Here is a 25,583-nt window from a genome sequence, read left to right on the forward strand (position 1 = left end):
TTGTCCACCACAACAACTATGTTCAGTATGTTAGCTTTTACCAGTTTGTCCATCTGTATGATGATATTTGCGGGTGTTACATACTGTGCAGGGGCCTGTCCTTTCATGATGGTTCCTCCTCTTGGAGGAGCAAGAGGGAACCATCATGAAAGGACAGGCCCCTGCACAGTATGTAACACCGGCAAATAGAAGAAGTGGCTGATATTGAGAAATCCTACCAAGGGCTGGACAAAGCTGAACTGAAAGACAGCACAGAGGCACTAATCATAGCAGCACTGGAACACGCTCTGAGTATAAGATCAATAGAGGCTGGAGTCTACAACACTACTACTTACTACTTACTTACTAGCTTTCTATAATCACTTCCACTTGCCTGAACTTGACCTAATGTCTCATGTGACTCACTGATTATGTGTGTGTGTGTGTATTAAAACCATTTCTTCTTCTCCTTCTTCTTCTTATTAGTAGTAGTAGCGGCATTTCTTCAGATTTTGTACTGCTATAATGGAGGAATTTTCCAAATATAGAATCCATAAAGTATAAGAGTATAAAGTATAAGATTGATTTATTTATTTTCAAAGGAACAGTCTTTATAATATTTAATGTCAATATCATGATATCAAACATCAAATTTAATTTAAAATAATTGAATAAGCAAAACTAAAACCAAATATTTTAAGGACACAATAAAAGCAATGACTCCTGTCTGGAAACTACGACTACTAAAACTAAAGCTAAATATACTGAACTACAAATACAAATTAAAGTTAAACAAAAAAACAAAAAAAACTAATTAAAAAATGTTGCAACAATGTCACAATTATAAGCTAAGTCAGTCATTCAGACTCTTTGTCCTGACAGAAACAAGCCTCCTTAGGTTAGATGGTCTGCTAGCTAACTGTTTATTGACCCAGCTACTAAGCAAACATGAGTTTAGACACACTTTTTCAACAAATTCTTTTAACTGAGCAACAGTTAGCAGAACAGACACAAAAAATCAAGGATGGTAAGTTTTGTTTATTTCAGTCAATCTGTTTGTTTTTTGCTTAATTATCAATCTTCAGCTAGCAAATAAGCTAACAGCTAAACGCTAGTGAAAATGCTAAATATAGATCTATACAGGCTACTGTATTTTAATGTTTAATGTTGCATCATGTGTTGTTGTTGTTGTTTTTTTAATGTTCTTTAGTCAAAATAGCCATCATCAGATGCAATGAGAGGATAAAGAGTGTCACTGAACAGTATGGGAAGAGCAAAGAGGAACTTGATGAAAAGGTGAAACTGTTGCTAGTTGATGCTAACATGTGAATTACATATATTTTGTGACCAGAGCCAAAGTCATAGCACTGTGTTTAAGATGCTTACATTTATTAGATTTTAGATATAAACCATTTGGTTCTTCAAATAACCCTCTGTGTGAATGGTAGTCATAGTTTACTGAGCTTTAAACAGATTCATCATATATAATGTCTTAAATGATCTTGAACGGTGTTTATTAAATATTTACACAGTAGCTGTAAAATCATGTCATAGGGTGATGGAAAGTGTTCACTTGTTGCACTGTATTTTAGAGTGAGCCCCTGTAAATAGGTCTGTTTCATGGTATTGTGATTTATTACATAACAGCTTTATGTTTACACAGCTCAGTGCTCATTTCAGAGGTGCCATATTATTTAATTTCTAATAAAAATTAGTAAAATGTTGTTCCTGGAATGTTTTACCTGGGATTAACATAACACGTATATATATAACAAATATAATTAATATTTATTTTTTTGTGGTTTCCAAAAGGAAACAGGCCATTCTCCTTATCATCACCATTATAAAACTAAAAAAATGCACACATTGTAAAATATGAATAGAAACTGATGAATTTTAAAAAAAATCAGACATTGAACTATCAAAGCAGCACAGTGCCATATTGATGAGCTGATCTAGTTTATAATTTAAAACACTTAATCTCTACCTTCTTTTATCAATGATCAATAGCAAATGGCACTGTAAAATCAATGGCTTATTTCCCCAAATAACATTACTGAGACGTTTCGTGTGTGAGATATTATGCCCCATTACAAAAAAAAGAAAAAGAAAAAAAAGAGGCTCTTTGCTCTTTTCACATATATTGCAAGGACGACACCATGCCCGACTGATGATTTGAAAACACATGGCAGTGGTATCTTTTTTTTTGACTATTGAGACTGTTTACATCATGCAGATATGCAGGCTGTGTTTACTGCACAGTGTGTTTACAGCTCTCATGATGTAAGGTCTTATGGTTTATGAGAGCTGTCTTAAGATAATTACAGTGTTTATAGGACTTGGAAGCTGATTGTGCTCACGGAAACATGCTGCACTTCAGTATTACAGCAGAAGAAAAGCAAAGCTACTTTCTCCTCTTTAGCTCAAGAAACAGACTGAAAATTGCACCAAAAGTTATGCCCAAGGCAAGAATCTACCTTCCTACATAATCGCTCTTTCTTTATGTTTATATCGATTTAAAAAGAGAATTTTTGCTGAACTAGTTAAAGAAACAGGATGTTTTTGGTTACATTTTCAAAATGACTCCAGTTATTATGTCTGTTATGTCTGTCTCTAATAGTCGGTTATAGAGTATATACTGATTGTTCCAAACTAGGCTACGTTCACACTGCAGGCGAAAGCGCATCAAATCCGACTTTTTGACCCTATGTGACTCATATCCGATCATGGTATGACAGTGTGAACGGCACAAATCCGATATTTTCAAATCCGATCTGGGTCACTTTTGTATGTGGTACTGAATCCGATACATATCTGATGTTTCAGAAAGCGACTGCTGTTTGAACGGTCATGTCCCATTAAATCCGTCTTTTACGTCACTGACACAAGACAGACGCCAATTATCAGTGCCAGAGAAGCGCCCGAGAAGACATCGTGAACGCTTCCTGGCCATCCCCTGTAGATGTTAGTGAAACTGTTGGGAAGACAACGTTGGAGAAACGTGAACATTTTATTTGTACTGTATAATCTGCAGATTCTGACAGAAATCTGCAACTATCCTTTGAAGCACCGCTCCTCTAAAACAGCAATAAGGATAATTATTGGGCCATGTGTAAATAACAAAATAACTTTATAACTTAAAGCAAAATTGGGAAACATAAAGTCCGAAACAAGTCTTTATATTAAGGGCCATCAGTCAAACAATACTGTTTGGTCTGGGTCTAAACAGAGCGCGTTGTGTGTGACGTCTTCTTTTGCGCATGCGGGCTGCTTTGAGGGTTCACACTAGAGCGTGTTTGCTGTCACATTTTATTTGTAGTGTGAACAAGCAGACAAAAAAATCGGATTTGATCAAAAAATCAGAATTGAGCATTAAGACCTGCAGTGTGAACGTAGCCTAGAACTTTGATCTCATTTCACCCCGTCTGGTATCAGGTGATATCGCTCACATACGAAGCATCACCAATCCATCTCCCTCGCTGTACATCTGTCTGTCAGACTGTGTGTCTTGATCATCTCCTGTATTTATGCTTCAGGCTCAGCAGTTGTCTGCAATGAGGCTGCAGTATGACCTGGCAAAGAAATATGAGAACCAGATGTTAAAGCAAATTGAAGAGCTGCTCTGTCAGAAGAGCCACCTCAGGGAGCATCTAGTAGGTTGAAGCCTGGATCAATACTTACCTCTCAAATTAGACAGGTTGTATCCAATATGGATACCTCTTCAGCTTTAATAGTTTAAACTTCTTGATTGAATCACAGTACTATATGGAATGACCCGATCAATTAATCAGTGATTGCACAGATCAAAAAAGTGGTACCCTTCAGAGATGTTTGTATTTTCGTAGAAACTGAGTTTGACATTTTAGAATTGCTTGTTTAAAATTCCAGAGGTATTAAACTAGGTTATGTAAAAAGAGTGTAAACTCAGAGCTTCATTTTAGAAGCAGGTAATTTTTTTTCTCATTTAGGATTATCTTATTTTTTATACTATCCCCACTTTGCTGCTAAAGTAACAATAGCTATTGCAAGCCCTGTCACAACCTGTTTTCACGCAGCAGGTAAAATGCAGAATGCCACCAAAAATGGTGGCATTCTGCATTCAACACAATAAGCTCTTAGAGCAAAGATTTTCTTTTTTTCCAAATGTTATCATAATTATATAGTAAAATTAAGTCTGTAGTACCACAAGGTCTGTTATTATTGTTGTTAGAAGTATTTCCCATGATCCTCCTTTTCATACCAGAGCAAGATAAAGAGGGCGGCTAAAGAAGAGGAGGAAAACTTCCTTCAAGAGATCTCAAAGTTTAACAGTGACTTCAGTCTTAAGGCGAACAGAGAGACAGTCTTCAAGAGCCAAACTCACACTGTGCTCCTGGATCTGGAGAAGGAGGTGGAATCGATATACAAAGGTCGTAAAACACTTTACTGTAGTGTTTTCAGGGAAGACAGAGGTTACGTGAAACAGATGTGGCCCTGAATGCTCCTCTACAAATTATTAGTTATTTTAGAAGTGGGCAAAATAGATCTCCAATGCTTATAAATCATGAAAAAGAAAGTTTTCAAGGACTCTATGCAGCACACTCTTTCTGCTTCTGTGGGAGTTAAGAGAGTAAGTAGTAGCCAGGTGATCTAGTGCACTTGATTCACTCATCATTAACAAGTGTGACCACCTTAATAAAAACAGAAATTTTGCCAGCTTGCTCGTTTGGAACATTTACCGTAATCTTCCCAGCAATGGATGTCCCGACAAATTCACGCCAAGATCAGACCGTGCAGCGTTTAGAGCAGCGGTCCCCGATATTTTTTGCGCCACGGACCGGTTTAGGTCCGACAATATTTTCACGGACCGGCCTTTAAGGTGTCGCAGATAAAGACAACAAAATAAAACCAGTACCGGTACATAAAAAAGACGATTTATTCATAAGACACGGGAAAAGACCCAGAGAAACTGAGTTAACGATAAAAACCCTGAAAACCATAAATTTCACACCTGAGCCTCAACTCTCGCAGCCTGGTGGGGAGTGCTGGTTTAGTGAAACAGCTAAAATTCCTACAACTACATCTCAGACTTGACAAGCCTCACTTAGCATGTTAAATGTTAAAGTTCATGGCAGTATAATTAGAAAACGACTGAATAGCTATGCCTATTTTGGAGGGGTGTCCTGATTTATCTTAAAAGACTATGGCATTGAAAAGCCCTTGAAAAGGGCTTGAAAAGTTGAACAAACTAAGAACTTCAGGATCAATGTCCTTTGACCAAACTGTAGATATCTGGCCATAATGCACACCACCCTATTTGGCAAAAACCAATGAAAGCATATCAGCACGAACACTGCAAACCATCTGTCAAGGACGGTGGTGGAGGGGGGGATTATTTGGGCTTGTTTTACAGCCACCAGGGCCAGGTAACTTGGAGTCATTGAGTTGACCATGAACTATGTGACCATGGAGCCACATGTGAGCCCATTCATCTGATCAATAAAGCTTGGCTGAAATTGAGCCATGGAACAGGACAGTGATCCCAAGCACAACAACAAATCAGGAACAGAGCTGCTGAAAAAGAAACAAATTAAGGTGTTGGAATAGTTATCGTTATAGTTAAATTATAGTTATAGTTAAATATGAGTTATCTCTGACAGAAATACAAATCTTTTGACTGAAGTGGTCCTGAATGAAATGAATAATTGCTACATCTACTGTGTATGAGCCCAGACATCTCATATTAGTGTAACAGTTGCCTGCTAAATATAGAAATGCAAGAAATTATACCTGCTTAAACACCCAAATTCCAGTGTAATCTGTGATTAAGTTGGTTAGTGAGTTCAGGGCTTATAATAATTATATAAGCTCACACTCAAACACCTGGCGTCTGCTGCACTATTAATACTTGTGCTGTGAACATATATATCTATTGATGTGTGGTTAAATATTTAACCACACAAAGGTAAAGTAAAGGTTAAATATCAAAAAAAGGTTTTAGAAAACAAGTTTAATGTAACAAAGGTTTTCTTGACAGTTTGAAACCAGCCAAACAAAAACACTGTGTTCATGTTTTTAATGTAATCATTAGGATAACTAACAGCTCTTATACAGGCCTAATGTGAAGTGATTTAAACTCAGGTTGTGTTGAGAACTTTTGCAGATTTATCTTTTCCTCTTTTATAATTTAGAGAAGGAGTTGATGAGCTGCACAAACAGTCACATGAGCTCCATTGCGGAAGAGAAGAGAGCACTCCTGCTTGAACTACAGAGTCTGAATGATATCGATGAAGGTGTGCAGCGAAGGTTCATTTTATGCAAAACAGACCATAGCCATATTTTTAAAAGGACCTCTGTAAGCTCCTTTAATTTTTCCACATGCATTCACAGAGCCTTTAACCCAGACCAGCAGTTATTTTATAATTCAGCTGGTCTGCCAAGGCAGTTTAATCTTGAGCCCAGATGTTAGATCTTCTACAACATATTTCTGGCTCCATGAACAGGTTGAGAGGGAGTGCTTGCCGTGTTTTTTAAATCTGAGTTAAGGAGGCTGTACACACACATACTGTAATAACTCCTTTCTAAGAAGAGGAGCCAAACATTCCATGTCAAAGTAAATCCAAAAGTCCACAACTTTGTTTCTGTCCAGGGTTTTACCACATAAAATCCAAAAGGTGAGGCAGAACAGTCCAAAAACCAGTCTGTACATGAAGAGAATAAAAATAAAATAAAGACACTGGCAAAACAAAGCAAGAAGAAAAGCTTATACTAGAATTATGAGAAAGGGCTGGAAGTCTTGACTGCCAACAAGGAACCAATGGGAAAAGGAACACACACAAATACACAGGTGAGTAATTGGCTGATGTAGAACAGGTGTGGAAGAAAACTGGCAGCAGACTGGAAAAAGTTAGCAATTAAATAAAATGTAAGAAAACGGAAAACAAATTAAAACAGGAAGTGAGAGAAAGAACATAACAAAATTCAACGTACCATCAAAAGATTAAGAGTGGAAAGGTAGTTGGTACAGATGACATACCTGTGGAGGCATGGAGCTGAGCTAGATGAGAGACTGTGTGAGCTCTCCAGGACCTCACAAAATCTTAGAGAGTGAGAGGATGTCTGAGGAAAGGAGAAGTGGTGTACTGGTTTAGGCTTTCAAGAACAAGGGTGATGTAGCTGTAGCTACTACAGAGGAATACAATTGATGAGCCATATCATGAGGATATAGAATACAGATATAGAATATAGTTATGATATGGTCTCAAGACAGGAACTGTGTTACTCCATGAGTAAGTCACATATGTATGAGAGAATGAGAAGCACAGACTGGCTGCAGTGGACAGTTTTTGTTGTTTTTAACATTTAGTTTCACTTCACTACAGAGAACTTCTTTGTCTTTCATGACTTTGGTCTTTGTGGCAGGAGCTTAACTAAAAGATGGACAAACACAGAAGCGTAGCCCACATAGCTGTTTTTGGCACTGCCCTCTTGGTGAGGGTACACAGCTGCATGACAGTCTGCAAGCTCTGCGTAGGACCAACACACAACCATACCAGTCCCTTTAGAATAAGAAAATTTAACAGTTGTGTAGTTGGTGTTGTATAATCCAAACCTTGTTCCATTGTTTTAACCGTGCAGCTACAGCATGTGTCTGTCTTCCCCGAGTGACGTCGTCTTATGTTTGATTTATTACTCCTGACTGCAGACCTGGATCGTCAGCTGAGTGAGGCTGAAGCAATGACAGAATCTCTGAGATCGGAGAGCCAGTTTGTCAGTCAGAAACCTCTCTCTGACAGCGCCTGTCTGAGGTGAGTGCTGGATAACTGTCTGGATGCTGAGGGAGGTTTATGCATTTGGACACATAGATGGAGTCTACAGTACCAGATTTACTTGCAGTTACATCATGTCACAGAATAATCTGTGGGAGGTCCAACACAGTAAATATTACAGATAAGTAAGACACAAAAGAGGAGACTTACATAAAAACACAGCATTAGGCTACTCAGCATTTCATTAACAATATTTCCACAGAGATTCCTGGTGTTTTAAACATTCCTTGCTGAGCAGCTGTGATTTTTAATTAGTGGAGAATTTTGTTTTGTGAATGCTGTCGGAGAACTCGGTGTTCAGAAGCACAACCGCTGTCCCCTCTCTGCAGGACCCTGTGGTTTTCTATAGTATAATTGCAAAAAATTCCATCTCAGTAGTGGTATTATCAGCTTCGGTCATTCTTACAACGGTAAATGTACTTAAAAAAAAACAGACGAAAGAAATGCTGCAGAGCCAAGCATCCTGGCTTTTAAATCAAACTGTTTGCAAATGGGAGATCTGAATCATACCAAGAAGGGCTGAATAGACCAGTAAGCCCAGTTCTTGTCTTGCCTTTTTCTCCTCCTTGATCCTGCTGGCTAGAGTCCAAACGTAGAAGTGTAAATAACAGCGCATTAAGGCCATTTGGTTTAATTAAGGCTCTGATCTGGAGTATATTTCATTTTGTCAGCAACTGGAGAAAAACAACCAACTGAGGCTATTGTTATTGATATATTTATTAGTGATGACAGTGTAAAGCTTAGCATTCAAGCTAAATGTTTAATCAGTTTTGGTTTTAGTGGAATAATACATCAGGCTTTAACCACAGACTGTATATAAAGGATGGACATAGTAATGCATCATGTTCATTTAGTAAATTGCTGCATTTACAGTAAAATAGATGTTAAATCAGGGTATGATGGATACTTTGAAATCTACAAGTAGGAGCGTGCAGTGTCCCATTGACCTATGCTCACCGCATTTCACAAAGTGCTTAGCGCGAGGCGTCAAAATGGAGTCTACGCACCAAAGGATGGTCTCGTGTCTGCTGTCTGTGGCTTTAACTGGAATAATCTATAAAGGAATTCAAACACACTCATACATGTCACATGTAGAGAACCATGTTACACAGAATTCTGTTTTTTTTTTAGGTCACTTCAATATTTTGGATTTCTCTAACAGTAGTTCTTTGACTTTCAAAGCAAATGAAAAGTATTAAATCTGTAACCATTAAGGCTCCTCAAAGGAAACTTTAGGGAGACTGCTTCGTCAGATACAGTTACCTCATCATTCTTTTCTCTTCTTGTGGGTATGAGCTTTATTGTCATGACTAGTGCTTTGGCAGGCAGGATGTAGGACCCAGATGCAGGACTCGAAACGAAAGGTTTAACTGAAGGAGGCAGCTTTAATGGCTGTGCAAAACTCAATACAATAAAACATAAAAGTAGAAATAGAAACTTTGGAACTAGAACTAGAAACTAAAACTGGAAACTCAGAGGAAACACCAAGAAGGCACAGCGAGACGCACAGTGAGACACACAGCTGCATGAGGTAACGACGGCACACGGACAGAGGAAAACACAGGGCTTAAATACACCAGGAAGTGACGAGGGAGTGGGAAACAGGAGGGAGACAGAGCTGGGACTAATCTGACCAAACGAGACAGGGCAGAAGCAAAACTGAAAACACTGGACATGAGACCGTCAAAGTAAAACAGGAAATACAAGACGGGCACGGAGACACAGACTTGACAAGGAGACACGGATGACAGGGAAGACAGAGGAGATGCACAAACATAGAGACTGGGAAAGAACAGACAAGAAAAGATAACTGACTTGACACATAGAACACAAAGAAGGCACAGTAACAAAACCTAAGATTTAAAAATACTAAAGTATAATATATATAGTCAAATATTATAAGGGCCTAAATAACAACAAAATGAGCCACCGATCATAGTAATTGTCACAGCCAGAGAAAACAGTCAACCGCACAATATAAAATTGAGGGCTGAAAAGTTGCTTAAGAACATTAGATCACTGTTTTAGTACCCTGTGTTTAGTTAGGTGTTAGAAAGCTAACATTAGCTACGTGCTAACAAGTTGCTGTAGTAAGCCAAGTCACTTGCAAACTTTCAATGTAAAATGACCTGAACACTCTCAGAAAGCTTCTGAGCTTAGCTTCCATGAATGTAGCAGCTTAAAAATGACATTTGTTTCAAACTGGACCAAACGTGTGCTTAACATGTAGGAAAGCTAAGCATCAAGATCCCTCTGTGTTCACTGTTTCCTCTGTCCACTTTTTCCCTTGCATTTTCCATGTTTTATTTCCAACTTCTAAAATCAATAATTTTTACATCTATGTTCGGGGATGCAATACCAGATTTTAGGCATTTAGTTTTTTTTCCTCCAATAAGCAGAACTGAAGAAGCAGAGCTATGTCTTCACAATAAAATAATCCCTCCTCTACCTCTCTGAGCTCAGCCTACCTTGTGATTCTCAAGCAACGTATGAGTGCACAGTGTTCCTCGATTTTTCTGTTATAGTGCACTCGTCAGGTCAGATTTCAATCAGTCAAGGTGGTGATGGGGATCAAGCTCAGCCAGAGGCTTTGCAGACCTCACACTGGCTCCATCCTATGTTAATACACAGTCAGTGGGTCCAAGCTCGGGAGTCTAAGTTACTGTTACTGACTTAGGCTTTGCCAGAGAAGTGTTTCTCCATGATCATCTCTTAGGCATGTTTAGCTATTTAATTAAATGATTGTTTTTGTTATATTACATTGGTAATAGTTGTTAATCGGTGCAGTTCAGTATGCAATTATAAATATGTGGGTGTCACAGCCCTGGGTTCTGTGTTTTTGGACTCCTAAGTTGTGTTGACGATTAATCGTCTTCAGCTTGATTCTTTGTTTGCTTATTGCGTTTTCACTTTGGTGCTTCTGTTCCAGTTACTGTGGTGGTTATAGTATTTGTTCTGTCAGGTAAACATGCCTCCCCTGTGTTCCCCATATGTAGTAAAGTCCCTCTCACTTTGTTAATGCTCCCCTTTTAGTTATTTCCTGTATTACTTTGATAATCATGTATCCGTATGCAGTAATTTTAGTTTACTTTTCGTGTCTCATTGAGCCATGAGCAGTTGCACATCACCTCCTGTGGATTTAGTTCCTCCTGTTTCTGATTTTCTGGATTAACCTCTAGTGCGACAGAAGGTTGTTCATGGAGTTTTCATCTTGCTAAGATATTTAAACTGAAATCCATAGCCTTTGATTCATGTTGTTTTCATTTTGCATTTCTTTGCTTTTCAATTTCTTTATTCAAATTTTCTTTCATATTTTCAGTGAAATCTTTCGAACGATGTTGTTGTTGTAATTGAAATCTGGTTTTACTTTGTGCTGTAGCCGTAAAGCTACATGTCTTGATGTTTCTTATTTCTCAGTAAGTACAAGAAAAAAATATACATAGATTTTTTTCCCTGTCCTGTTCGACAATATAACAATCAGAATTGTTGTCTGAAAGACAAAAAAGCCAAACAGTGGTCCACTTGATAGTTTTTATTTTTATTTTATTTTTATAGATTTTATTAGAACTTTATTAGGATTTTTTATTTTGGATTATTACAACGATAACCGACAAGACTGGGGACGGAAAAGAAAAAAGAAGAAGAACGAAAGTGAAGTTGGAGAGAGAGTTAACAGAAAGACAGAGAAAAAAATAGAGGAGAAGAAGAGGGATAGAGAGAGAGAAAAAAAATGACGGCTACACCAGAGCAGGCCCTGCCAAGCGGCCGCCAGGACGCAAACCAGTACTCACCCGAGCACCCAGCCTCAGACACTGGGAACCTCCAATGCAAGGGCGGGTTGGGGCACCAGGGGAGCCTGAGAATTGTGAATACTTAAATATAAAACTGAACACTAAAAAGAAGCAGCAGAAAGCACTCGGAACCACATTTATGACAGATATGTGCTCCCTTCACAGTACAGATGTACAGTATACAGTATAGATGCATGGCATAAATTTAATTATTTCCTACAGAAACGTATTGAAACAGGTCCACCCTGTCACTACATTGAGAGACGTCCTTTATTTAATTAAAGGTTGGCGATCAATAGTGTTCCAGGAAGGAAGGGTCATTGTTGTTGCTGATGCCACCACTTTGGATAATGTCCTCTTCACAATACCATGGTTCAGTTTTGTTTCTGGTTTTGAAATAAAGATGTTAAAGAGGAAAGGAATAAGGGCATGTTAAAAACATTTGCTTTATTTATATTTCTCTATATATTAATCTTCATGTGCGCTTCCTTTTTTGTTAGCCCACCTTTTGTCTCTCGCTCTCTCTCTCACTCTCCCTCTCTTAGCATCGTCTTAAATCATGCATGTGCATGGCATGTCCTGTTCATCCATCAGCCTCATTAAACATACTAGGTCCTTCATTACCGCTGGCCTTATTAGCCCCGGGAAGTGCTGAGGATGTAGCTTTGGCGGAGACACCCCCTCCTCTTGTAGCCGTTCTTATGATCATCCATTCTGAACTGAAACCATCAATCCTGTCTTTAGCCACTGCAGCGTGTCTTTAAAACGCATATTTAACTCTCTGCTTATTGATTGTTGGAAATTGAATGCATGTCAATTTGAAGGAGTGCTAGAGTCATTTAAAAAGTGTTCAGTGTGCAAAACAGAGTGGTTGCTGGTGCAGATTGGACACTGTCACAATAGAAAGATACTTGAAATATGCACCTATGTGATTGGAATTGATTATATAAGAGCTGTATATATTTTATTATGTGTCGGATTTTCTTCACTGACATATTACTGGCAAATTATTTATGAGTGTTCATTTAAAGATGTCTGTAGCTCTGTGTGTAGCTCTGTAGAGTTCCAGTAAAAGCCAGCAGAGACCACCAACAGCCAAAATGCCAAATGAGTATTGCTTTAGGGACATTATTGTGTCGTTTGAAGCACAGCCTGGTTGCCTTAAAAATCGGATTTGTAAGTTCCAGAGAGAAGTGTAAAGTTTAAAACATGGCTGTTGGTTTTCAAACTGTGAAAATGCAATTTTAGGCAGGCTGTTTTATTGTTTCATTAACTTCCAATAAAAGAAGAAACGGTTCGTTCGTCTTCAATTCAGGTGTAGCTCAGTATGGATCCTCCACAACTGCCATAACAGTTCAATCACAGCCAAGGCATCACGCTGCGCGGATCAAAGTCCAATGGCTCTCAGAGACAAACTGAACTGAGTAACACAATTGTATGTTTATGAAATTATAGTGTGAAATATTTACTCTGCTGCCATAAGCGCAGACTGCTTTTAAAGGCACAAGAAGTTTGTTTCAATCTGTAACCGAGGAGCAGCAGTCCATAAAGTTCACATATGTGATTACGTTTAAGTGCATTTTTGATCTGTCCTGTCTTTATCTGATATACTTTATGTGATCTCTTTGTTTAAAACTTGTCATTATTATTACATTTCTTCCATGATATTGTTGCAAATGTGCTCATTTTTAAAACTTTAACAATTTACACATATCACAGAGAAACATCCACAGTATTAATGATATTAAGGCAATAAAATCATCATCATAACTTCCATTCATTGTTTTTTTTTTGTTTTGTAAATGCATTTTTTGAACATGATTAGGACTTAATATTTTGTCCCCAACAGGAGAAAAATAGTTCCATCCATTCCTTCATTTTTCCAGTTCATGGTTGCAGGCGGCTCGGGCTGGAGAGACAGACAACCACTTACACTCACTTTCAGACATGTGGTCAATTTAGCAGAGATTCAGATCATCAGTTCACCTGACATGCATGTCTTTGGACTGTGGGAGGAAGCTCCCAAGGGAGAGCTCACACAGCCACAGGGAGAACACGCAAACTACGTACTGAGAGGCCAGTTAAAACCCAGAACCTTGTCACTGTGAGCCAAAAGTTCTAACCACGGGACTAGATGGGGTGGTGGTAGCTCAGGTGGTAGAGCAGGTCACCTACTAAATGAAAGGTTGGCAGTTTGATTCCAGTTTGCATGCCAAATATCCTTGGGTAAGACACTAACCCCATGTTGCTCTCCAGTGCATCCAGCAGAGTGTGGATGTTAAATAGAAAGTGCTTAGAAGAAGTTCTCCAAAAGTTGAATCTGTTCATCTGGACGTAGCGTTTTGTGGGAGAAATGTTTCGTCACTCATCCAAGTGACTTCTTCAGTCTCAGCTGACTGCAGGTTTCCCCAAACCTTATAAACACAGAGAGCAACCTCATCAGGCCAGGACTCTGCAGTTTATTTACACCTACAGGCCAGTGGACACTCTTTCAAGGATGAGGATGTACACATCCTGGACAGGGAAGAACGCTGGTTTGAGCGCCGAGTCAAGGAGGCCATTTACGTGAAAAGGAAAGACCATCTCTGAATCGAGGAGGGGCCTAAGGGTACATCTTTCGCCATCTTACAATGCTGTGATTGCAGCCATTCCCCAACTCTCTGTGAATGGTACTCATGGCCATTGATCAGTGTTCTTTGATCAGTGGGTTTTGGTCAGTGATTGTTGATCAATGGTCATGGGAATTTGCATAATTATGGTTAAGGAACTGACCTCACAGCCCATTGTTCCTTCAGTGGGCTGGTTTCAGTCATTATGCAAATGTACTGTTTATAAGGTTTGGGGAAACCTGCACTCAGCTGAGACTGAAGAAGTCACTTGGATGAGTGACGAAACGTTTCTCCCACAAAACGCTACGTCCAGATGAACAGATTCAACTTTTGGAGATTTACTTTCCTGGATGATTGAGAATGCATCAAGACGTTAGAAGAAGTTGTGTAAAGTGCTTTGAGTGCTCAGATTGAGTAGAAAAGCAATATTTAAGAACCAGTCCATTTACTAAAAAATATTCCCATGAAAATCTCTACATTGTTGTTGTTTTATGTGTTCAAACTTTTCTGAAATGTTCGGATTTTTCTTCAGCCTTCACCACATTTAACCCCCATGTTTTAATCAGCAGACTTTTAAAAACAGTTTGACATAAACAAAAATCATTTTTTTTTCTGGATTCCAGACTTTGCCCCTGGACTGGCGTCACACTGGGATGCGTGCTTTCACTCTTACCCTTTGTATCCTGTATCAGAGTGGGTGTGGAAGCAGGACCATTTAAAAGTATGCACATGACTCTGTTAATGTTAGACTTACCTGACCATGCACATCCTTTGCATTATGAGTTTCAGTTTCTTCTGGATAAACACAGTAAAACCAGCTTTGTTCCTGTGGAAATCACTCAGATGAACAAATGATAGTTTTTGATATCCTACTAAAAGCAGTGATTTTTGATTTATATTTTATGTTTTATCCTTTATATTTGTCGTCTGTGTTTGTTTCGAAAATGTGCATGTGTGGATGGATGACTCACCTGCTGCAGACGAAATCTGCCTACGAGTACAAAGTAATATGACCCTGGCTGAATATGCAGATGAGGCATCATCTGTCTAATTCCACTCTTTTTATCATTTAGAAAATGTTGTCCCAAAAAAATCTGCTCTTGCAACATTTTTAGGAATAGCAAGTTCTATAAATCAGAACAAGATGTGCTTTAAAAAGCTTCAGAACATAGATGGGACTAAAACGGCAACTCCGAGTTTGAGGAAAACTATATTTAAGGAAACGTGGCCTTTAAATATGTGGAGTGAAAAATTCTGCGTATTTCTTCTGGGGTAAAACTATCATGCTCTGTGTGTAGCAGCTATGATTTCCTAGAAACAGTTAACTAAGCAGTGCGTATACATATTTGAGCTAAATAAAAAGTCTGGATTTCCAATTACTAATTGAATTTGCACAGCAGTAGTTCAGCTGTAACCAGACTAAGACATTCTGGAAGCTTTCTGCTGGTCTCAAAATGTTTCTTTCTTTCATTGACGCATTCCTTCTGCATCTGTGTGTCCTCATCTTTTATTTCTTTTTTCACCTGCAGCCATGCACTTTAAAGCACCCAACCCACCTTTAAAAATTTTCCATTTGGATGATTTTGGTGTGAGAGAAATTGCTACACTTGATTTGTTGCTGTCACGTCATTTTATACTTAGAAGTTTGTCCCTTGTGGTCTTCTGTTCATCCTTGTATCTATGGAGCAAGCTCCAGGAGACATTACTAAATACACAAAATCAGGGAGAATGCAGTGTTAACTGCAGCTTTGTGGAGGAGCCGAAGAGTCTAACATTTTAGGCTGTGAGTGTTTGTGCTTGTCTCTACACTCCCCCTCTTCAGCTGTGACATTTGTCATACATGGTGTACATTTTGAATTAACAGCACACAATTATGCCTCATGCGGTTTAGTCACTTCTGTCAAGTACTGCAGTCCCTCGGTCTGGCTTCATTTTCTTAGCGTGCCACAAAGGTTACATAATGCAGGACAGGAAAACATTTAAAATTAGCTGATCACAGAATGATCTGTTACCAGTTTTGGCAACAAGGCGTTGGACTGCTGAGGCTTCCACCTCTGAATGCTGCCTGATACATAGAGCACCAGAGCGAGGGTTGCCCCAGTGACTCATTATAGCTGACCCAGTAGATGCTTACTGACAAGAGCCTCCCCAAGGTCTGGCTCCAGTGTGGGGCATGGTAACCCTGTCCTGGGCGAGGTATCATGGATGATTTTTCTCCTCATCATAGCTCTGAATCTAAGATGGGTGAGGCGTTCAGTCATTTGGAGCAAGCTTAGGTTACAGTAGCTACTCCTCTACATCAAAAAGAGCCGTTTTAGGTACGTGTCTGATCAACATGCCTCCTGCGTGAGGTGTTTTGCGCATATTCAACTAGAAGGAGGCCCCAGAGCAGACGCACGGGAGAGATTATGTCTCTTAGCTGGCTTGGGAATGCCTCTGTGTCCCCCTAGGAGGTGGCTGGGGAGCGGGAAGACTGGGCATCTCTGCTCAGACTGCCCACACTTTTCCCTGCTGACCCAGATAAATGGCAGAAAATGGATTGGTAGGATCTGTTTCAAGATAATTCATCAGTTTCAACTCATGTAAATGTATTGCTCAGTGGATGCTGGGATACAGTAAATTGTAAATAACTTAGTTGAACCGTAGTCCTAATCCAGTGGTGAAATTGTTTTTGTGCACACAAACAATCACCGAGTCAAATGCTGTGATTTATGTTACACATATAGTTACAACACCTCGCTCTGAACATTCATCTGAAATGTCAAACAGTCACATAAACTCAGACTTCAGGGGGAAATCTGTTTAACAGATGGCAGCTATTGTGTTCATTTTGTTATTTTTCAGAAAGCATTTGAAATATTTTGTGCATGTGGATTCGGTGTTCCCACCATTATAAATACTAGAGGGAAAATGGTATTATGTTATGTATTTCTTTTATTTTGGACACAATAACAAAGCAAAAGTAAATATAATGATAAAAACAATATACCAGAAAAAAAATAAGCGGTTTAAACTCTACATGCAAAAATGAAGTTTATCCAGATGTTATGTTTTGTTACTGACGTGGTTTTATTTACTTGCCAGGCTGAGGAAGGAGATGGAGATGCACAGAGAAGGACAACTTGAGCATCTGCGAGAGGAACTAAGCTCAGAAATTCAATTCCTGCAGTCAGTAAGTTGGTGGCTTTTATTTAAATTATTCCATTTATTTTTTTCCTTTTTTATCATGACACAGTCATACACAGATACTGTCAAATTTGCTTAGAATTTTTGAAAGGTAGTTGTGGGCAAACTTCCAAATGTAGCACACGAGCTAAAATGTATATCTGTATTCATTTGCAAAACATTTGTCATTGTCACATTTGTTATTTGTAAACCTATTTTTTTCCCCTTCTTTTTTACTTGCAGAAGCTGGAGAGCAGCCAAGGGGCTGAGCAGTGTTAGGTTAGGCACACTGATAATTTGCAAAGTTTATCTTGTTTGTCTTATGTTCAAAAACAAAGATGCTGATTTACAGACGGTTAGTTTCTGCTTCCCTGCTTTCTTTATTCTTTTTTATCTCCTAAGAGTCTTAACTAAGCCCTGGATAATATTTGTTTTTCTATGTGTGGATTGAATATTTTCTTTCTGTTGGTCTTTGACACTTTTGTGCCCATTTCTGGGATAGTCAGAAGACCCCCCCAAAAAACAGGTTTATTAAAATGTATGAATCCTTTTTTCCATGTGTCTAATCCTTGCTTATACCACCAACAAGTTAAATTAAAAAATATGATTCTTATTAAAGTAACTATTCACAAACACATGCAAAAAAGGTATTCAAAGTTTTGTCCCAACAGTGATTTTATATTGCCCTCTAGTGTATAGAATATGGTATTGCGACATTCCAGTCCAATCAGAGATGATGCCTACTGAAACAGCAGGTGAACAGACATTGCATAATTGTTGCATGCATTTTATTTTATTTTATTTTTATTCTTTATAACATTCATCGTATCCTGTTCCCTGGATACCTACCTATGTAACGCTGCCTTTTTCAGCTTGGTAGGCTCTTTACCTCCTTACCACCAGACTGAAACAAATACATTTTTTGATTAAAAAAACCCAAACATTTTAATACCTGGCTGCAGTTTGCTCCCAGTTAGCTATAGGATTGTTAGAGAGGACAGCCACTCATCACTGGTCAAACAGTAAGGTCACAATCATAATAAAGGTTCTCAGATGAGGTCTGTTCAACACAAAGATATTAGATAAGCTTAGGGTTAGGGCTTTGAGCAAGGTTGCCATGCTCTTCCATTTCTAGCTGGGGAATTATACTTACTGATCAATAATAAATTTGGAGTGCATGGGTAAATAAGTTTTACTGAGTGAGTTACCAGCCAGAAAACACAGAAGCTTAAGATGCGATATTTAGGCTTTTGCCACCCAATGGAAGCTCTGTGCAATTACAATTTACCACTCTTAATCATTCAGTCCACAGACAGTTATTTCCTTAATTGATAATTAGACGGTCTGCCAGCCTACACCAGAGGGTCGTGCTGTGGGTCATTTTCTCTCTGATTAAAGTGACTCCTAGTAGAATGATGTGGAATGTCAATGGCTACCTAATGAGATCCTGCAATCTCATTTTGACTTTTTAACCTCGACCCCGGTGAGCTACATCTGGATGTGTCTGCAAAAACTGAGAGCAGACAGAACAGCAGACAAAGCAGTCCATTTGGCAGGGTGGTTAACCTCATTTTAATGGCTGCTCTCATCAATATATGGCTGTCAAGCACATGAATATTGAGTGTCTGTTAGTCAAATGAAGTCAGATGGAAAACAGTGAAGATGGCAGTAAGACATTTGCTTTTGTTAATGTAAATGGAAGGGATGCAGCCATTTATTAATATTTAAGTGGCTGCATTGATGCAGATGCATTTGCATTGTTTAGGTTCACCTCATTTTCCACCAAAGATGAAGACCAAGATGAATTCTAGAGGGTGGTTGAAAAGCTTGTCTTGAATATAGTTCCAGTTGCAGAGGTAATAACCAATATACTCTGCTGTGTACACCAGTTTTCCTTTTAACCTTAAAAGTCTGAAAGTTTAAATGACTTATTATAGGAGTAGTCAACAGATAAGTTATTAATGTCAAAAAGGGGCAGAGGATGGCAAACTCCTTTGGCATGTTTGTATCAGCGAAGTGGTTAACTTCATTTTTTTGCAATGCCACCTGTAAAGGGATGTGACATATATATGTAAGGTAGCATTTGAACTGTGATATCTAGGTATCACTAGAGTAACATAGGAAATCTTGTCTTGTCAAATGTATAGTACCTACATTACCAAAAGGTGTCCCTGTAAGGACATATTTTGAGCCAGAGAAGGGGAGAATAGTCGATTAGAGTTCAATGATGGTGTAATCTCAATATTCGCAGCTTTCACATGAGCTGGTTTAGCTCAGTGTGTTGAGCAGGCAAATACATGCCATACAGCTGAGAGCGGCCAGCCCGGGTTCAAGTCCAACCCGGTCGCCACATGTCCTTCCCTCTTGCTCTCTCTGCTTTCCTGTCATTTCTTCACTGTATCTGTCAATTTCTTTTAAAAAAAGGCTAAAATAACAGTATCTTTTACACATATAGTTGAAAACCTTAATACTGGTTGTGAGAGAAATATGTGAGAATTTGCAACTGATTTGCCTACTCTGTCTACATACTAATCACAGACTTCGACAAATGTGAAAACAGAGTTTCAGCGTGCATGAATCTATTTAAGTAATTGTACGCCCTTACAATATATATCGACATCCATTGAAGAACAGTTTGGAGACAGACACACTCTGAACTTTTTAGATTAGGTTTAAAATTTGCCCTTTTGATGAAGTGTATAGTTAAGACTGGCTCAAGTGACCCGAACCCTCCTTTAGTTACACTGCAATGGGCCTAGGCTGTTGGGAGCTTCCCATGATGCACTTCTTTACTCATCTCTTTTCACTCTGTTTTTAATCATTAGTTATCATTAATCTGTCTTTTTTACACAGTGTGTTTTTTGTCCCGTCTTTCTGCCTTCACCCTCAACCGTTTGTGGCAGATGGCTGCCTCTCCCTGAGTCTGGTTCTGCCAGAGGTTACGTCCTACTATCACCAAGTGCTTGCATGCAGGGGGTCTTCACGTTGTTTGGGTTTTCTCTATGTTATTGCAGCATCTTGGCGGTATAAAGCACCTTGAGGTGACTGATATTTCACATCAATAAAACTGTATTGAAACGAACTGTTCCTTTGATCTAACAGCATGAGGGGCCAATATAATATTAGTTTTCATTATGATACATGACCACCGCCAGTGTATAAACTTTAATCTGGATTTTGTCCTACTAACAGGTGAAAAATATTCAGATATTTTCAGGTTTTCAGTGCACAAGGGTTGTGAAAATAACTGCTATAACTGTGAGGCACTGTGAAAATGCAGGGCCTCTAAAGAAACTATGCAAACATATATTTGTGTCCATATGCACAAATGCCAGAAAAAAAACACTCCATGTTAAAGTATTTATTAAAATGTTTTTACTGCAGCAGGAGGTCCTTTTATACCCCATTTTTCATGACATGGTTCTCTATAATGTTTAACCACATACAAGACAGGCATACTTCAGCTCTCCTTGTATGCCTTTACCCTTCAGCTCAGCAGAAAAATCTTCGAGAGTGCGATTCTGCATTTGAATGTTGCTCTTGGTTGTTATGCAGTCCTGATCTTTTGGAAAATATGCAGTTGTTGCTCCTGAGACTTGAATAGATGCTTCTAGAAAGCAAGAGCAAGAAGTAAATTCAACTTCACATCTTAAAATCTACATACATTTTCTGGTATTTAAACTCTGTTTAGTGCCACTAAGACTATACTTATTAAAATGCAATGAAAAAGAACTTTGCAGAGAAAATTGCAAGCACATTTGGGTATGACTGAGTCGTTGGGAACGACTCCCTGCTTTGACCTCAGCTGCAGATTCATAGTAATAAGAGATGAATAAACTGCTGCCTTACCGATGCACTCAGCCAGCTTGTTTCCTCCTACGTACTGGCTCTGCCACTGATATCCTGTTTGCCCACTACATTCATCAAAAACACGTCTTTTTCTCAGAAAACCAAAATCATAACCCTGTGAAAAAGGACTCGTATTACTCATCCCACTTTCCACTATATGAATCATGAAAAACTGAAAAATATATAACAGATGCTGATACATGTATGTACCACTTACATAGTTGCACATGGGTTTGCAGTAGCGTTTGTCGAAAACAGTGGCACATGCCAGCCCCCCGTTTTTTGGCACTTCAGCTTCTTTGCATTGTTTTGGCTCAGATCCTTGGCATTCTGCAAATCAATGAATCATAAACATTTATATATTAGATGTCCATTTCTTCTGTCTTTCCTGTTTCTTTAGTTCTGTATTATACCAGAGCTTCTGTTCAAAAACAGGGAAAGTAACCTTATTTTAAATGTAAATGTTATTTTCAGAGGGAATGTGTTCCTCAGTAAAGTTAAGGGTGACATGAAAAGCCACTTGGCAATTACTACCTTCAAGGGTCCTTCTTTAAATAGTAGACTACAGTTCATCTTAATAAAGCTTCCGTTCCAAACCAACCACTCGTTTGCCAGTGATTCCACTTCATTAAGTATTCCTCAAGGAATGCGATCATTTTCGTGTACTCTAGAGCACTCCTTAAACCAGTGGTTCCCAAACTTTTTTTGCTAGGCCCCCTTTGTTTTACATGAACATCTTTGCGCGCTCCTCCAGCCACGCACACCCATATTTTGTTTTCAAACTGCATTGTAGTTTATTTCACACCTCAAACCTTTTGTAAACAATTAAACAAATAAAAATGAACTGCAATAAATTAAAGGTAGCAATAAAATAAACTACTAAATCTTTTACGCTATGTCCACACCTACACAGGTATTTTTAAAAATGCAGCTTTTTATATGCTTCGGGGCCTTTCATCCACATGTAAAAATGGGTCACTGAAAATGGAGATTTTTAGAAACTCCTGCCAGGGTGAAGTTTTCAAAAAGTTTGTTTTTGCATTTACGTGTGGATGAGGAAAACAGAGATTTAGTCACACAACAGGTTACCATATAACTCTATTCTGACTAACATAAACTAATATAGTTCATACCTGGCAGAAGTACGCCGCACACAGGTGTCATATCATGTACATCTTAAAGCTGCCTTCTTTGCCTACTCTGTCTTTTATTAGTTTACTGCCTAAAATTCCATAAGCACCTTTAACAGCTGCACAATAGTATTTAAATACTAATCAAAGTGCAACATGTTACATGTCTAACATAGTCCAACATATTCTTTGTCAGTGTCCCACATCTCATCCTACAGCAGCTAGGGCAGGCTATGAATGGATGGATGGATCTAGCCTGAAACTACAAACCCTAACATAACCAGCCTCTTGATGTGGTTCCCAATAATGTGTCAGACTCAGTAACATGAGGAGGGTCCAGTGGGAGCTCTAATGTGATCTTTACATAAATCCTCATCTGGATAAACATAAATTTCAGTTTGGGGGATCAGTTTAATTGCAAAAAGAAAGAGTAAATTAAGAAGTAAATATCAGTCATCTAGTTGTTAATGACATTCTGCTTCTTGTTCGATGGTACTTTATTAGTGCGTCTTGTTTCTAATGAATATATTCAAGAACTTTCACGCCTCAAAATGGGCTTTTGGGAAGAGACTTGTTTTTTTTTTCTTTTTAATGGCCCTTAAATATACAAAAATACATTTTATGCTTGAGTGAATGAAACTCCGTTAAAAATGGTTGAAAATTGACATTCGAGTCCTGGCAGTTCTCCTTTGCGAGAAGGCCAAAATGCCATTGCTGAGCACCAATATTTATTTTATGCAGAAAAAAAATTTATTTATGTATTTGCACTGCCGCTCATGAATCTATTAAACTTTATTATCTTGGTTAGTGCTTCTCTTTTGTTGACAACTGAGTTACAATTATTTTAAGATGGCTAAAAATGTATTACTAAGCTATGAATGTCATGAAACGTTTGTGTGCAGGCAGGATAGGACCCAAACGCCCAAATGGAAGTACTAAATGCATGGGGAAGGACACAGGGAAATGCATACTGACATAGATACACAGAAGGATTACTAGGAAATGAGAATGGGGAACACAGCTGATACAAATTAACAAGACGCCACAGGGGAACTACACCGAACATGAAAACACGAAGCTTTCAAAATAAAACAGGAAACTGTCGAATATCACAAACGAGTGGGGGAAAGGCAGATAAGAGTGAGGAAGGGAGAGAGACATGACACAAAGGGAGACAATACACCATAACATGACACGGGGACTGGGAGGACACAACACTGGGGAAAATGAGAAGGTCTAAGGAGATAAACATAGATGGGAAACATGGAATGACACACACAAGGAAAAGAACATGGGCACAGAAAAGGGAGATAAGGGACACGGACTGACACCACTAACACATACACACAGAAGTGGACACAGACATGACGGGAGCCTAAATGTACAAAGGTTAACACAGAATAAACTCAGGATCACTACTAAGATAATAAACCAGAACACCAAAGGTCATGAAAACACAAGAAACAAAATGCTGGGTCAAAAGGACCCAGAACCATGACAACGTATTCTTTTTTGACACTGGTTCACCCTCATCCCAGTTACAGTTAAACACTAAATAAATAAAAATATACTTTATTCAACTTTTAAATGAATCTTCCACTAATTTAATGAAAGGGTGAAATACTTTGAGTGGACTGTTCATGCGATGTGCAGTTAAATGGTCGCGTGTAAGACATTTCAGCAAACCTGAGGTTGTCGGATCTGCAGTACTAGTCAATTTTTCTAATCAAATTGGTAACACCCTGATCAATAACTTCTTCATGTGTAGCAGCAGGTTGTGTAACTGAAACAGAAGCCCACATTTGTGGTGTTTTGAGAGAACTGGCTTCTTTTTAAGGTCCAATGCACAAAACTGAGATGAGAACAAATATGGAAATATGGACTGTAAACATCAGTCGTTATATTTAAATTCATATCAGCCTTTATTTTTAAACATTAATCATTTTATATTTATGTTGCAACGGTAACTAAAGCCCAACACTTAAAGTGATTCTAACAGAATTGAAGTGAAATGCAGAAACAACACAAACAGTCGCACATGTCGCTGGCTCATCCTCCTACCTTTCAGCTGGTGTGTGTGCAGAGTATCCGTCAGATTCCTCATGTAGAGCTCCAGTGCAGCTGCCTGCTGTGCACTCCAAGAAGATGGTGGGTTTTCACCACACTTTACTGCCACCTATTGGTTAATATCAATTCAGTTTATATGGAAAGCAAATGGAGAATATTGTCAAGTTATTTATTCTTCTTTCCTTTTTCTTTCCTTTCCTTTCTTTACCGTCACTTAATTTTAAGTAAGTAAGTAATGTGAGTTGTATTTATATGCATGTATGTGGAAAGACAAATTAATAACTTGCACTGAGATCAGCTGACAAACGTTCCCAGAGTTCAGCTTGTGAGCTGCAGTTGAGCGGTATAGTTTCATGAGCTGCACAGGAGGACAAGACTGCAACCAAGCACACAAACATAAAGAAAACCCCAATGTAATATTCATCTTTTCTTTTACACCTTACATTTTATATTCCTTTAGCTGCATTTTTGTATTCCTCATATACACTCTGCCTGTGATCTCACATTACGATAAACAATGTGTAAATGTGAGTTTACCTGCAAGTAAGCAAAGCCAAGTCAGTGTTGCCTTTAAAGCCATGGCCACTAAATGAGGGTTTTGCTGCCCCAGAACTGAGAACTCAAAGCTGTGACAGGTGAATTTATTGACTCAGTCTGTCAGGGCAAAGTTCACAGAATTGGTAAATACTGTGGTTTTCAGCTGCAATTGAAGTCAGCGCCTGTCAGCATTTCCTTGACGATGACGTAACATGAAAGTGAAAAAGATTAATTATTGAGCACACTTTAAAAAACAAAAAAAACACAGTGTCTCTTATACATACAGTATACAGGAAATTCTCTTGGTAAGAGTTGTTTTCAGTATGCATGTCCCTGCTTTGTGCTGATGGGGGAGCTGGAAGCACACACTTACTGCTCCAATTAGAGCTTTGTGCTGTTCTGCTTCAAACTGGATGTCACTTCTACTTCTCAGCTGCGAGACCATTATGGAGCCAAATGTCAGAATGCGATTCAGACACACACCCTCTCACATACATGTGCGCACACCAGCCCATCAGACACACTGGGTGACTTAGTGTCAGCCAGTAGTTGTGCCACGAAGGATGACTGTGTAAATAATTCACGGTGGATGTTATTCATTATGGATGTCTGACGATCTGCGAGAAAATGAATTATTGAAGCTTTTAG

At 38.7% G+C, this 25,583-nt stretch overlaps 2 protein-coding genes across 5 annotated transcripts; one reads left to right on the top strand and one right to left on the bottom strand.

Annotated features, from left to right (window-relative positions):
• The first annotated feature begins 830 nt into the window (after positions 1-830).
• Positions 831-18,346, top strand: ccdc172 (coiled-coil domain containing 172). Of its 4 annotated transcripts, XR_005615296.1 has the most exons (9): positions 831-1,006; positions 1,190-1,275; positions 3,516-3,632; positions 4,223-4,388; positions 6,150-6,251; positions 7,664-7,766; positions 14,811-14,908; positions 17,272-17,359; positions 17,596-17,609. XR_005615296.1 is itself a non-coding variant. In XM_031726728.2 (8 exons), exons 1-8 carry the CDS (start codon positions 928-930, stop codon positions 17,629-17,631), a joined length of 777 nt encoding a protein of 258 aa, XP_031582588.1. In that variant the 5' UTR covers positions 831-927; the 3' UTR covers positions 17,632-18,346. The 4 variants fall into 4 exon arrangements, 2 of the variants coding, with proteins under 2 accessions (XP_031582588.1, XP_039477480.1); XR_005615297.1 differs by lacking the exon at positions 6,150-6,251; XM_031726728.2 differs by lacking the exon at positions 14,811-14,908 and having other exon boundaries at positions 17,596-18,346.
• A 2,352-nt stretch (positions 18,347-20,698) lies between these two features.
• Positions 20,699-25,090, bottom strand: si:ch1073-126c3.2 (uncharacterized protein LOC555816 homolog). Its single transcript, XM_031726731.2, has 6 exons — positions 24,936-25,090; positions 24,686-24,774; positions 24,393-24,507; positions 21,419-21,531; positions 21,202-21,316; positions 20,699-20,962 (listed from the first exon to the last, which is right to left on the bottom strand). The coding sequence occupies exons 1-6, from the start codon at positions 24,976-24,978 to the stop codon at positions 20,787-20,789; spliced, it is 651 nt and encodes a 216-aa protein (XP_031582591.1). The 5' UTR covers positions 24,979-25,090; the 3' UTR covers positions 20,699-20,786.
• Positions 25,091-25,583: the final 493 nt, after the last annotated feature.

This window comes from Oreochromis aureus, linkage group 13, assembly GCF_013358895.1.
Source record: "Oreochromis aureus strain Israel breed Guangdong linkage group 13, ZZ_aureus, whole genome shotgun sequence".
NCBI lineage: Eukaryota > Metazoa > Chordata > Actinopteri > Cichliformes > Cichlidae > Oreochromis > Oreochromis aureus.

What these genes read in the sequence shown, in the direction of transcription:
- ccdc172 (XM_031726728.2), top strand. Translation starts at nt 928, where the DNA reads ATGAGTTTAGACACACTTTTTCAACAAATTCTTTTAACTGAGCAACAG. An exon ending in AAGAGGAACTTGATGAAAAG is followed by an intron (nt 1,276 to 3,515) that starts GTGAAACTGTTG and finishes TTTATGCTTCAG; the next exon opens with GCTCAGCAGTTGTCTGCAAT. An exon ending in GGTGGAATCGATATACAAAG is followed by an intron (nt 4,389 to 6,149) that starts GTCGTAAAACAC and finishes TTTATAATTTAG; the next exon opens with AGAAGGAGTTGATGAGCTGC.
- si:ch1073-126c3.2 (XM_031726731.2), bottom strand. Translation starts at nt 24,978, where the DNA reads ATGGCTTTAAAGGCAACACTGACTTGGCTTTGCTTACTTGCAG. An exon ending in GTTTGTCAGCTGATCTCAGT is followed by an intron (nt 24,508 to 24,685) that starts GCAAGTTATTAA and finishes ATTAACCAATAG; the next exon opens with GTGGCAGTAAAGTGTGGTGA. An exon ending in GCACACACACCAGCTGAAAG is followed by an intron (nt 21,532 to 24,392) that starts GTAGGAGGATGA and finishes ATTGATTTGCAG; the next exon opens with AATGCCAAGGATCTGAGCCA.